At 46.0% G+C, this 13,580-nt stretch overlaps 1 protein-coding gene across 4 annotated transcripts in view; it reads right to left on the bottom strand.

The window, feature by feature from the left end:
* Positions 1-13,580, bottom strand: part of NTRK3 (neurotrophic receptor tyrosine kinase 3) — a 222,492-nt gene that overhangs the window by 69,511 nt on the left and 139,401 nt on the right. Inside the window, exon 13 of one of the 4 annotated variants that reach the window (XM_050309947.1) lies at positions 9,540-12,231. The exons of the other annotated variants lie outside the window; for them this stretch is intronic. Coding sequence (XP_050165904.1) covers positions 12,113-12,231 — 119 coding nt within the window. The 3' untranslated portion in view covers positions 9,540-12,112. Of the gene's footprint in view, positions 1-9,539; positions 12,232-13,580 lie in introns of those variants that run through there. 4 annotated transcript variants of the gene reach the window in all.

Genomic DNA, 13,580 nt, shown 5'->3' with positions numbered 1-13,580 from the left:
CCTGCACTGGCTCACGCTGCATGCCTTGTGCACTGATTATTGCTCGTTACTGTGTGGCTTAATGAATGTGCCGGGCCCTTTGCACACAAATACTTATGTCACAGACAGCATGCTCCCACCGGTGACCCCTTGGAACTAATTGAGGGAGAGAAGACAACCCTTCATGCACAAATTGCCTGTATAATCAGCACCAAGAAGGAAAGAAAGACCAAGAAACTCTCCCAAGCCTGTCTGAGAGACTGAAACCTTAACAACAGAGTGCCCTTGTCTGCCTGAGTCTTGTAAAACAACATAATTCTGGGCAGGGAGAACGATGTTTTTATGTAGGGGATGCATGTCCCTTCACTGACAAGGCTGAGTGCAAAACCACAAGCATCCCTTCAGAGCTGGAGCTGAAACAGCCAGAGAAGCTCCAGTTGACATGAAAACCACCAACGTGCCTCCCCGTATGTTCAGCTGTGCGAGCATGCACCCCTCCCGAGGTTTAACTGGTGTATTAATGTATTAAAGCACTGACACAAACAAACAGGGACTGCTTTCATAAGCTACAAAATCCTTGAGTACACTGTAATTAGCTGGGCTTGTTAAACCACTTAATAAGCAACAGATAGCACATGTCTGATGCCCCTGCATCTTGGCTCAGAGGGAAAGACAGGCAAGTACTTAAATATGAAATGAGTTCAGGTGAATCCTAAGGACAGTTCCCCCAACAGAGGGAACTTCTGCTCAGGGCAAGCAGGGTCACAGGTTTCTCCTGTCGCAGTCCCCGGGTGTCCACAGTTCCCAGGCTGCATCTGGGGTTTCAATGAAAGGTGGGAAGGGCTGGCACTGGGGAGAAAGCATCATGTTGGACACAGGGTGGGTTACCTTTTCAAATGTTAGGCTTCTTGCCCTGTGACATCTCATCTTTGGAGTATTCTGGGGAGGAATTACCTGATTTCTGAAGAAGGTAACTGAGGGGTGTGAAGTATCTGGCTGTATCTTAGCATCCAGTGTATTGATTTGGATGGGGTAAGGAGAAGGGAGTATATTCACATAACTCCATATGACAGCAGCACTACCATGCCCTGGATTTCACCAGCTCACAAAGAGGACCCCAAAGTAGCCAGAGCCAGGAAAGTATCCAAAATAGAGACCAAAAGATTTCTGTCCAGCAAATCATCACCAGGACTCATGCTGTGAGCGTGCCTTTTCCCACTCCCCAGGGAGTCCCAGGAAAGGGGAAAAATCACCAGGAACACAACCAAAACAGGTGAGACAACTGTACAGTTACTCAGTGTCCTGAATGCGAATAGGTAGGCAGTGCTTTAATTTTATCCCAAATCCCAGTTTACTCCTACAGTGATACCACCAGTCCATGTGTCCCTGCGCAGTCCAGCTGGCTATCCAGCTCCAAATTTAACTTTCCCCAGCACATCACCACGCACAACTGCAGCTTTCAGAGAGCGGGCAGAGAAGCTCCCTTAAACACCGCCTCCACCCAAGTCCACCACAGGGATTTGCAGTTCTGCAGCTATTCCTAGATCCCAACTGGATTCTTCTTTTCATCTTTGTTCTGCCTCCTATTCTAGTGCTGAACCCCAGGCCTGCTGCCTTGGAGCTTCCTCCAAATGCTGCATTCATCCATTTTTAAAGGTGACCTTCCAACTTTAAAGGAAGTTAGCAAGCCTCACTGTCTTCATTTGCCCTCTCCTTCTTTTCAACCTGCTCTTTATTATGAATTAAAAAGGGGCCTGAAAGGCTTTCTCTATTAAAAAATAAAGGCTTTAGAAAGAGCACATTTCCAAATCATCTCTCTCCCGGTTTTTGCAGCAATGTCTTGGGTGTCAGGGTGTTTGCTTGCTGCAAACTATCAGCTGCCAGATCTGATGGTGAAACCTGCTGGGGGTTTGGCCACCCATCCAATCCTGTGGGTGCCTGTCACCCCACCCTACCACTGGTCACTCTCTCCCTTGTTCTGTCACTGCTGTTTGGCAGAGCAGTGCCCTGAAAGGTTCTGGGTGAAAAATAACCTTTGAGGGTGCAGGGCTCGAAGTGGGGTTATTTTTAATTTGAACCATACCAGGCACCCAGGTTAGACTGTGGCCTCATAAGCTCTTGTGCTGGCACAAATGAAGAGCAGCAAATAATTGAAGTTCTCTTTATTTCACCTTACTGCTAAAAGTGCATCTTACAAACCCTGGGGCTATATAGTGGTGGAAAGGGAAGGTGTCTCCAGCCTTTAGCAGTAAGATTACTCTTGCCAATGAATTGGTGACAGTAATTAAAAAGGCAATAGCAAAGTAACATGGTAAGTTTCCTACTGCTGTGGTACAACATTTTGACATTTAATCAGGACAAGCAGAACCTGAATTTTTGCTGTAATACAACTGATGTAAGAAGGAAAACCATGATCTTATAAAATGAAAGCTCAACTTCCAGACCTTCTCATAGATTACAGAATCAAACAAACAACAACAAAACAGAAAGAAAATGCAAACACCCAACCAGTCCCTCTTCCTCCCTTTCCACTTTGTTGGCTGAGAGTTCTGCTGCTCTCCAGACAGGTTGTGTTGACTACTTCTTTCTGCCAAGAGGTCAGGACACCACAAATCAGCATCTCACAGTTCTGGATGTTATCATTGGCATTTGCTTGTATGGACATCTAGCTGTCAGGAACAAGGCTGACACCCACAAACTCATTTCATGCTGACCACCAAGGGACCACAAGTGAGCAGGAGCCCTTATTCACAGCTGGCTTGTGCCCCACTGAGCCTGGAACTGCCTGGCTCAGTTAGAAAACACCCAGCCTCTCTTCCCAAACCATTCAATTATCCCCACCTGCCACTGTTTGCCAGATTGAGTGTTAACCCCTCAACCCTATTTTATCCCATAGCATCACTAGGACTCTTTCATTCTCATTCCAAGCCAACACATCATGATTTTCTCAACAGCCCTACTGTGCTCTCACATGCTCATTAGGACATACACTTCTTTGAAAGCCAATCATCAAGCTGCACAACATGGGATTTGATTAGGTTCTTGCTACAATTATCTACTGAAACTAGGAGAGTAGTTCAGATTTTTAGGAGAAAAAGAGGGTTTCCCAAAGCAAAGGCAAGATTTCAAGGAGGTACTACCAGGTCAGGATTTAGTACAATAAATAATGGAAGGCTCCTCACCTCACAACCTCAGCCTTTTCTTAGCTCTGATGCTCAGTTTCATCTTTGGGCTATGAATGATTCATGGAGCCTTAAAATATATATAATCTATATCTCCTAGAACAAAGAGTCTTTTTTTTTCAGGGGGTTGTGAGGGAGCAGGGAGCAGTATGTGTGATGCCTGCACTTGGGCTGGGATGTCCCTTGGGAAAGGACCTTTGTGGTTCCCTGCATCTTTCCAAACCCGAGAAGCTGTTCTGAGCTTGAAGCTGAGCTCTGTGGGAGACAGCAGCTCAGTCTCTCTGACACAGGGATGTGTTTGCTACTGAGGGTCTCAAGAGCTGGTGTCTTGGATCACACCCAGGACGAGCTCAGAGCCAGGTTCTTCTCATCCATCAGTGCACTGTGGGGGACTTCAGTCATTTATGCAGAACTGCAGATGGGGAAGCTGCAGCAAAAACTTACCTCCATGTCACAGCCCCTGAAGGTGTTACCATCCCGACTTCCAGTTCTCCGCCTTGGGCTGTAGATCACATTTAATGAATGTGTCTCTTCCCTTGGAAATCCAACACCACCTTTCCATTATGAATATTTGATTCCTTCTATGCATGCAAACACAAACATACACACACCCCTGCACCATGATCAGAGAACATCTACTTACTTCTCCAGACAAGAACACTACTTTGGGCAATTCCAGGGTAGTTACATCAAAGAAACAACTGAAGAGATGGTGATCTTCTGATTCCTAGTCGAGGAACCTAAGCATGGAGCTGGGTACGATCTGGTGAAAGCTCCAACCCACGAGGATCTGTTCCTACTCAGAAGGGAGCACAGGGAAATGGGCAGGCAAGAGATTGAGAGGTCTCAGACAGGGATGGCTTGGCAGTAAAATTCTCTGTGGCTCATGTCCACCAAGCTTCGGATGCCTCCCTCCCTGTGTGGCACACTGACAGCTCAGGTACATGGCAGAATGAGCTTCACAGTGCTATAAACCAAGGGCACAGACATGCCCCAAAAGGTTGAACCATCCCTTCAAGGGATCATCCTGTGCAGCCCTTTGTTTACAGTGGTCTTTTTGGCATCAAAGAGCCAGGTTTCAGTCTGTGCTGTATCTACAGCTCATGATCACCACATTTCCTTGCTCTTTTGAATCTTAAGAGATCTTCCTTAGAAGGGATGTTGTCGATCCTTACCTATTTGGGTATACCTGATGGTATATTTATGCTCAGGAGTCTTCTTTATTTTCTAAGGAAGGCTCTGTCTTTTTGGTGGGAGATACTCTTCTTCCCTTGTGAGACTGCTACTGATACCAATCTGCTCGGCTTTTTTGAGGTTCAGGCCAGCACTGCAGAATCCAGAGAAGGAAATCTGGCACAACATTAGATGCTTCATGCCTCACAATCACGCATAGAAGCTTAAGGACCAACAGAGAACAGTACCCAGCTCCCAGGAGCCCCCACTGAGGTTAAAAGGATTAAATTGAACTCAGTCTAGTCATAGAATGGTACCTTCATCCAAGATACACTGTCAGGGATTTTGTTACCTTCTTCTGAAGCCGTGGCCGTACAGATCTTCTGTTGGGATTGAGTGGCAAGCGTGTTATATGGCTGCAAAACAGGCTATCCATCTGATGGATGCTCTGCTGGCCCCAGGCAGGAAGGCTAAGGCCCAGCACAGCCTTTTTTAGCTTATTGCTAATGAAAATGAGAGGCTGGCACTATCATCAAGGAGTCACCCTGGCAGTTCTGTGCTCCCAAGTTTTCTAAAGGAGTGAACAGCTGTGCCAATCACCTCCCACAGCTCTGCCATACCTGCTGGAACCCTGACTGCATCCACCAGTTGCCAGATCTGACCCTGGTGGTCAAACAGGAGCAGCTGTGGGTGTTAACCCCAGTCTCCAGCAGCACTCAGCTCTTCTCGTTTTCCACTCCCACACAGTGACAGATCTGCAGCAGAGCCCTTGCTTTCTCCTGAGCAGGGACTGATAGTTTCTCACTGATACTGTCTAATGCAGTCAGTTATCACTTATGCATTTAGAGCAGATCCATCAAAATAATTGCTGCTAGAGGTCTGAATTCAATACATTACACACAACAGCTCTCTGAAAGGAGAAAAATGACACTTACCTGTCTTTAAGTGAGTCCCTTCTCGGTCTCCTGCAACATCTGTGCACTGTGAGATGTGGTGGCTTTGGGGGACGGGTATCTCTGGAGTTGTTCTAGCAGTGCTGAGCATGTGACTGGAGCTTAAACACTCTGAAACTTTCAAACCCTCTGGGACCATACGACGAAAAAACGACTCCCAGAATACATAAACCAAACCTGCAGCCACCTTCAGGAGTCTGCTGGGGACTGGATCAGGCACTATCAAGGAAGAAGTGACTGCACAGCTGTTCCCATCATCCCCAAATATTGTCTGACATTGATACAGCAAACCCAAAATGCTCTGTTGATCCAGAATATCTCTAAAATTGCCAGGCAACAAGGCCTCATGAGGAAACCTAAGCAAAGGTACAATTCTTTAGCCTGGCAAGACAAGCTCAGAACACTGATGTTTGAAATGTCTACACTGTATTATCATGATGTCACCTTACATGCCTGTTACTGGCTCCAGGGGCTGAATCCTGGCGGGACCAGGCCTTGGATACATCAGCTTGCAAGACCATGAGCTCCTTCTCTCTTGTATCAGACAGATGTTGCACTATACTCCACCACCTCATCGGCCTTGTCCATGGACAGCAAACATCCTTCCCTCCCTCTCCCAATTACCTTAATAAACAGCCTGGACACATCTCTGACTCACTTAAGATAATGATGACCTGGCCACAATCAGTTTGTTCAGACATCCTGGCAGTTCACCAAGCCTAATGCAACTCCAGTGTGGCTCTGCCTGACTCCTCACGAACAAGGCTGACCTCCAGCAGTGGCTGCACTGCCACCAGAGGATGGAGACCCACACACAGGTCAGACACTGCCTGCTCCCAGAATTCAGGCTGGAGCCATGAAAGCTACTTGCTCTGAAAGCAAGCTCTTAAATACTCCAAAGGCCCAGGCAAAAGCAGCTTTTCTTGCCTGCAGACAAATCTCTTGGGATGGTACCGTTCCCAAGATATAAAGCAGAAACAGGGGGTTAAGGACAACCCCAAGCACCAGATGACTGAAGGGCATCTCTGCATATTACATTTCTGGCTGCCTGTCTGAAACATTCACTCATCCAACCTGAGAGCAAAACCAGCACCCATCACAGAACATGAATATTTGAAGCAAAACCTTTGAGAAAAAAAAGGCCAAATAGTCTGAAATCATAAGCAAATCCTTACAAAAAGCCAACTTCTCTGCAGGAATCAAACATAGGTCACAAATGACTCACTAATAGCAGAGCAAGTCACTTAACCAGCGCTTGGAACAAATCCCTCCACTTTGTATAGAACAACCAAAATTTATTCCTGCTGATTAGTCAGCAGTTACACTCACGAGTTCAAAATTAATATAAAAATTCAAATGTAGTTGTCTTGTACTTGCTTTACTGCTTTACTGCTGGAGAGACTATCTTCTTTATGAAGGAATCCTCCTGCAGTTATTTACCAGTGTGGGAGTGTGGGTTGGGATTTATTCTAGCTCTGTGGCATCAGACTACATGCTGGCACCACCAAGGAGCCTGTCTGTCACAAGGAATGCAGGGGGGATGACATTGGAGAAACCACAAAAGAGACAGGCAAAGCAATATTCACCACAATAGCAGAAGATACATCATCACTTCACCAGGTAAAGCACATTTTCCAGCTGTGTGTGTGCTGGTCTCCTGTCATACTCTCTTCCCTTCAAAGCAGCTGTATATGCTTCCCCCCAGCTTTTAAAGCTCTTCTTGCAATTGCTCAGGCTCTGCAGGCACTGGTAAGTACATGGTTAATAAGGACTCCTTGGCTCACTGCACAAACTGCACCAAAAGTGCTTCCAAATGTTAAGAAAAATGAAGTCACTCAGCATTGATTTCTTGTATGGTCTTTGGCTGCTGCTGCTCCAAACCCATGGTTTTTAGCTTTACTCCTGTGTCTAGGCCTCTTTATCCTCTGCTAATGCCAGAGCTTAACCCTGAGGATCTGCAGCTTGTTCTGGGTACAAGTCAGAGCAAAGCAGTGATGCACTGCTGCAGTTTGCTGAATCAGCAGAAGCAGCTCCCTCTGACCGCCCACAGCTCCCAGGAATTCTGCCTCCCTGGACAGCAGGACACAGATACAGGGAAACAGCAAAGACCTGCTGGTAGATAAAACTACCACCTTCAAAAGAAGCCCCAAGCCTCTTTGGAAAGAAGGGGTGACTCCTTAAAAGCACATCTAAATAAAGAAAAGACCAGCAAAGAGCATCAGGACTTGATGCAATGTGGATAAACAGCTGTGGAGACTCAATATACCCCGATCACGACCTGCAGCATCACACACATCAGACACTGCCCTGCAGCAAGTCTGAGTCCACGGTCCCACCAGGCTTAGGTGATTCCTCACTGATTCCCGCTGATTCCACCCCACTGATTCCATCCTGCAGAAAGCTACAGTGCCAGAAACATACTCTGCCCATCAGGCTCACTCCAAGTGTAAACTAAAAGAAACATGACTCCAACTTTTATTAAGAGTCAAAATACAGCGAACCAGAACTTCGCTTCTTTGCTTATTCACGCACAGGCTCCACACTCTACAATAACTGAGAAGGCAGGGTTGTGCTGTTCAGGAGGAGATGATATGGACCACTGCCTGCACCCTACCAAACCAGTACCCTGAGCTCCTTCAGTAGCAAGCTCTGAAATCAGCTCAAGAGTCATGTGAAGGCAGCGTTGGGAGGGAGAGCAGAACAGCAGCATCAACTCATGGTCCACTGTCACGAAGAAGACGGAGCCTTCACATGGGTAATTCAGGCAACAGACATGACCAAGGAAGAACAAGGAGAAACAAGTGCCCAATCCCTCTGCAATGCATACTGGGTATAATGCCTGTGGGCATAGTTAAACCAGCTCCTTTTGGATGGCAGCATCAAAAACATTTTGGGAATTCTTATGTAAGGAGTCAGTTGCCCTGAAACATAAAGCAAAGTGAACCAAAGCTGACCACCATACCAGCAGCCTAAGTAATTGGTTAATCAACCATTGTTTGCAATGTTTCTCATCTGTGAAATCTGATAACAGACCCTGGAGTAGTGGGGAGGAAGAGGCAGAGCTTCTAACACCCACTTTTTTTTCCCACACCTCAGAAACTAAAAGGAAACAGGGATGAAATCCAATGCAGCTCAGCTACTCATCCCTTGTGTAAGGTTATGTCAGAGGACAACCATTTGCCTCAGGCACTGAAGACATTCCTGGAAAGGTTAAGGTCTCAGCCATCACCTAATCCTGAAAACCACAGCATCCCATCACTTCTAGAGACATAGTCATTAGAAGGGAATGGCATCCAGAAATTCACTCACAGTATCATTTTGAGACATTTGCTTGAAAGTCATGCCAGAAAGTTACAGGAACAGAAGGATGCTGGAAAACATGTTTTTAATTTCCTCATCAAAACTCTTACCAGGTTTTCTAAGAGGGTTCCAGCACCATCCACCAATGTCTCCTCAAACACACCCCCAGCCTTGTGCCCACAGTCACCTGCAGGTTGGCACGGAGGCTTTCAGTTACATACATGACATCTCCCGTTTACAGTTCCAAGACAACCACTAAGACACACCCTCAAGCCAAGCCCTGCATGCTGCAGAATGGTCCCTTTCTCCTCCTGGAGCATCCAACAATCCAGACATGAACTCCTGATGAGGAACGTGAGTGCAGCGCCCACCTGTACCCCACTGCCTCTACATCAAACACACCCCTGCTAGTTAACAGGAGGCTAATTGTTCCTGAGGAGGAGACAACAATCCAACACCCAACAGGTGGTCAATTTGCACAGGCAAGCAAGGAGGTCTGAAGCAACAACATGTCCTGAAACAAAAGCACTGCAGCCAGAACCATCTTTCCATGTCAAGCTCCCTGAGAGATAAGGTTTCTAATAAAACTTTTTCCACTAACTACAGAAACTCATCTTGGCAAACTCTGACACAATCTCCCTGCAGTAGCAGCTCGTCCCTGAGAATATGACCATTTTGAGCCACAAAAACCAGCAGGTTGTCAACTGAAATCATCAGCAGCTAAGCTCTCAGGCAAGAAAACATCTTTGTGCCCGATAAGAGTGACAGAAGCAAGAGCTACACCTGAGCAATGTTCCCATCACAAAAGTAAATCCCACCCTCCGCACCCACCAAAGAAGAAAACAAACCAAAATCCCCACACATGGACCATCTCACGAAGAAGTAGACTATAGGACATGTCGTTCTGAATGTTTATTTATTTTGTCTTCAAAGAAGAGGCCTGGTGCAGCTGTTTCGTTAGAAAATAAAGTGTTTATTAAGAAACTAGACATTGAACACCCCTATAGTCTCTGTGAAAAGGGACCGTCCCATTTCCCATTAGCACAGGATGATAGTTATGGCAAGATAAGAATGCTCAAAGATGGAGGAATCTCATTGACAGAAAATGAGGTAATGATTTACAATAATTAAAAATAAAATAAAATTTAAAAAAACCCCATCCTTAGACTTGCTACTTAAAGCCACCAATCGCAAACAGCCACGACTGGCTTTCGTTTTCAGCAGTGAGGAACCAGAGACTTTAATTGGTGTTAAACAAATTGAGACATCTATCACACTGGGGAGAACTGCTTTTAATTACGTTGTACGGTCCGGAGGATTTCTTCTAAGCAGAGATGGACCTGAGCTGCAAAATTCAACCCTTCCTCTGCTAAGGTGTTTGGGTATAGGCTTCTGGTCCAGGCCCACAGATGTATCTCTATGACTGATACACACGGTTGAAAGCAGAGTCCCCTGAACAGTGCTAGGGAGAGGAGACAGTTCAGACGGACAAGACATCCCCAGGTCAGGTGGGCGACTTCCAGGAGATGGGGAAATTCAGTTCAGACAAGCACCCAGTGATTCACACGCTCGGTGAAGCTCCTCCTCACTCTGTGAATCTGCAGAATTGAGGTGTCAACAACACACGGCCGTAGGTCCTCTCTGGCAGTGCACCTCTTGCATTTCCAGCTCCGATGCGGGCAGGAAACGTTGTTGGGAGATTTGGTCATGGTTTCTGAAGCCATCCAACCTGAGTCAGGTCTCCTCGTACTAACACAGATGCCCCCCCTAAGGCATGTCCGTTAACTTAAAGCAATCTGCCACCATCTCTCCAGTACTCTTCTATTGCACTTTACCTTTTTATGCAAACGAACCAGGAGAAGAAGCGAGAGAATGGAACATTCCCAGGGACATCCCTGTGAAACAGCTGATACTAAAACCTCCTGGCAATCTCCAGGTTGGTTCATGCAGGTCACCTGTAAAGGCAGGATGAAGCAGAACATCCCATTCTGAGGCTTCTGCCCAGTTCTGGTGGAGAGGGACCGTGACTTTTTCCAGTGGCAGTGACCCTTGAGGGCTGGTGATTCAGAGACACCCCTGATGTGATAAGGTCATCTCGGGCCACCAAGAAGGCAAGCAAAGCTGAGTGGCTGGTGAGCAAGCTCCTGGTCCAATATTCCTCTCAAAAGGATCTGGCCACACCTGAAGCTTTTGGAAGGTTTTTTGTCCTCTAGAGAAAATCTACTTTGCTTATAGGTTATGACTGATATGTGTGAGCAAATCTGTATTTCCCGTACACGTGACATCCAGAGAGTCCAAGGAAAGCCCTGCAAGTTGCCACAAGGGCATCTGGCTTCTCTTGAGGACAGGATAAAAGGGTTTACTTTTCCATCTGAGAGGCTTTGGATGAAGAAAGACAAAAGTGGGATGGGAGAGGGGGAGACAATACGAATATTGGCCAGAACCAGATTGATACCCCTGTTTTTGCCAGAGAAGAAGCAACAGAATACTTTTTTTTCCTCTCCTTCAGTCAGCCAGCCTCGATGGTTCTGTATACGTGACTGGGTTATAATCAATCTCTAGTGGGGTGGGAATACAAGGGAGAGCTAAAGGGGGCTGGAAAAGGCCCAGCAACTGGGACCTGCGTGCGTTTGATATGCTTTTCCACTTTGCTTACTGCTCTAGTCCTGGCAAGGACACAGACCCTCCTGCGCTATGGATTCTCCATCCATGTGGGAAGTCCAGGCAACTCCTCAGATAAAGCTCATCATTTAAGCAGCAGGGAGAGACCAGAGTACGACAACGATATAGTCAGATCCAACGAGCCGCTCTAACACAGACAGACAGACAGACAGACAAAAAAAGCCTCCTAGAATATGTGCACTTCAAAGATAACCACACTCTCTTCCTGTCAGAGAAGTAAGATTTTCTTTTTTTTTTTTTTTTTTTTTCCATCCTCATTCCTTCCAACATTATTTTCTGTGCAAGAACTGGGAGCGGGGCTGCCTTTGTTCTTACCAAAAGTCTTCTTTCTGCTTTAGTTTCTTCCAGGCCTCGGCTCGCTCTGGGAGACCTCCCATGGCGGTGCCACGTAAGAGGTGATGGCAGCATTCACTGGGTGTTGCGAAGACACAAGCTTACAAGGAAAACTCCAAGCAGGGAGGACATGACTAAAGGTGTCAGTTTGGTTGGCTTGGTTGGTTTTTGTTTTGTGTTTTATTTTAAAGCAAAAGTACAATTATTTACTGTGTCATTAGGATGACTCCTTTCAATTGGGTTTTTAATTCTCTTTATTTGCTCTCATTGCTGCTGTTGTGCCTTGCAGGAATATTTAACGAACACAGCGACCATTGGAGGAAAAGAACAACCCTGTTATCTGGTGACAGAAAACCACAGTTTCAGTTGGCTTTAACGTGTGTACAGGCAGGGCTGTAGAGTCCTATTAGGAGGAGACCTCAGTCCATACAGACCACGCTTACTGCTTCCCACCATTTTGAGGGCACAGCCTATAAACTTGACATCAGAACAGGGACTTTTAAGGAGTTTTTAAAAGCCATGACGTCCTTTGCTGAAATAAACACTGACATCCTCAACATAAATGCCTTGGTTAAGAGGTTTGGAATGTCCAGGGAGGCTTATTGGATTCAACATAATTTCTCTGAAACCTAAAGGGGGAAAAAAAACAGAAAAAAGAAAAAAGCAAAATAAAGTAAACGAAAAAACAAAAAAGAGCAAAACTAGAAAAAAAGAGAGAGATATCGACACACATGTAATTATATAAAAAAGAACCAAATGAATAACTAGCAAACGGCTGCCATTAAATTAAAGCCAAAAGGTCTCCTCCAGGCAGGGCTACCTCGCTCTGTCTCTCCATAAAGAACAGGCAATCGTTTTATGTGGAGCGTGCAGGCACAAGTGCTCTGAGGACAAAGGCATGCAAGAGGTCTGGACTGAGAACCAAGAACAACTCTTTTCTAGGTGTTCCCTCTAAGACCAAATTCATATCTAATCCATCTTTCCCCTAGGCAGACACTGAGGAAAATGGATATTCCTTCCTATGTCTACTTTTCTCTCATGATTTATCTAATCTGCCTTAAAATTCCTGAAGCCAAAGAGTACCACTGCAAGGCTAGGGAGTCCTGACTCTCTTAACCCCATGGACCTCTCTTAATCCCAGCTGTCCCATCTGCACTGAGCCCTGCATGCTGGAGGCAACTTCTCCTTCCCCTCCCCCTCCAGCCCCCCCCACACACTCTAAAAGTTATTTGAAGGTTTAGGATTTGCCAGAAATACTGGACAGATGAGAAGAAAGAAAAATACAGGAGCAGAGAACTTAGGCAAGCTCCTTCCTTCAGTCCAACAAATTTAATGGGCAAATACAGTATTTTCAAGGACTGTATGAAATACTTCTTCAGAATGTTCCTGCTTGGGATGCCCCAGCCAGGGAAACTTACTGCTACTATATGGTCCTAATACAGATATGACTGGATATTAACTACCCATCCTCCTGTGCTATGGATTCTCTATCCACGTGAGAAATCCAGGCATGACAAGATGAACATTATTGTCTGAAGCCAAATAAATGCAAATATTCAAGGACTTCTTAGGGAAGTCTCTAACTGCAGGAAGCAAACCTGTTATGGAGCACGGGGTGTGAGCTCCAGGAGGGAACCCTTCTGCTAAGACATCCAGTCCCTCAGCCCTCTCCTCAAGGTCTGATTGAAGGTGGGCACATTCTGGTTCACTGTTCCTGATGTTTACCCTACATTTCCTTTCTTCCAGACTCAACTCCCCTGTTTTCTATCATCTTTTATGCTATGTCCATCAAGTTCTTGCAGAAGAGACTCATGAGCTTGTCCTCAGGTGTCACCATTTCTTACATTACTTTATCAGACACCCATTTGTAACAGTATTTCTAGAACTGAGGCCATCCCAAGGGACTGGAAAGAGACATGGCAGGAATAGGCATAGGGCATTGAAGGTAGCTGCTAAGACTGCAATGAAATTGCTCTTT

This window comes from Myiozetetes cayanensis, unplaced genomic scaffold, assembly GCF_022539395.1.
Source record: "Myiozetetes cayanensis isolate MyiCay16 unplaced genomic scaffold, myiCay2020 scf14, whole genome shotgun sequence".
NCBI lineage: Eukaryota > Metazoa > Chordata > Aves > Passeriformes > Tyrannidae > Myiozetetes > Myiozetetes cayanensis.
This window is presented reverse-complemented; position numbering and strand designations above follow the sequence as displayed.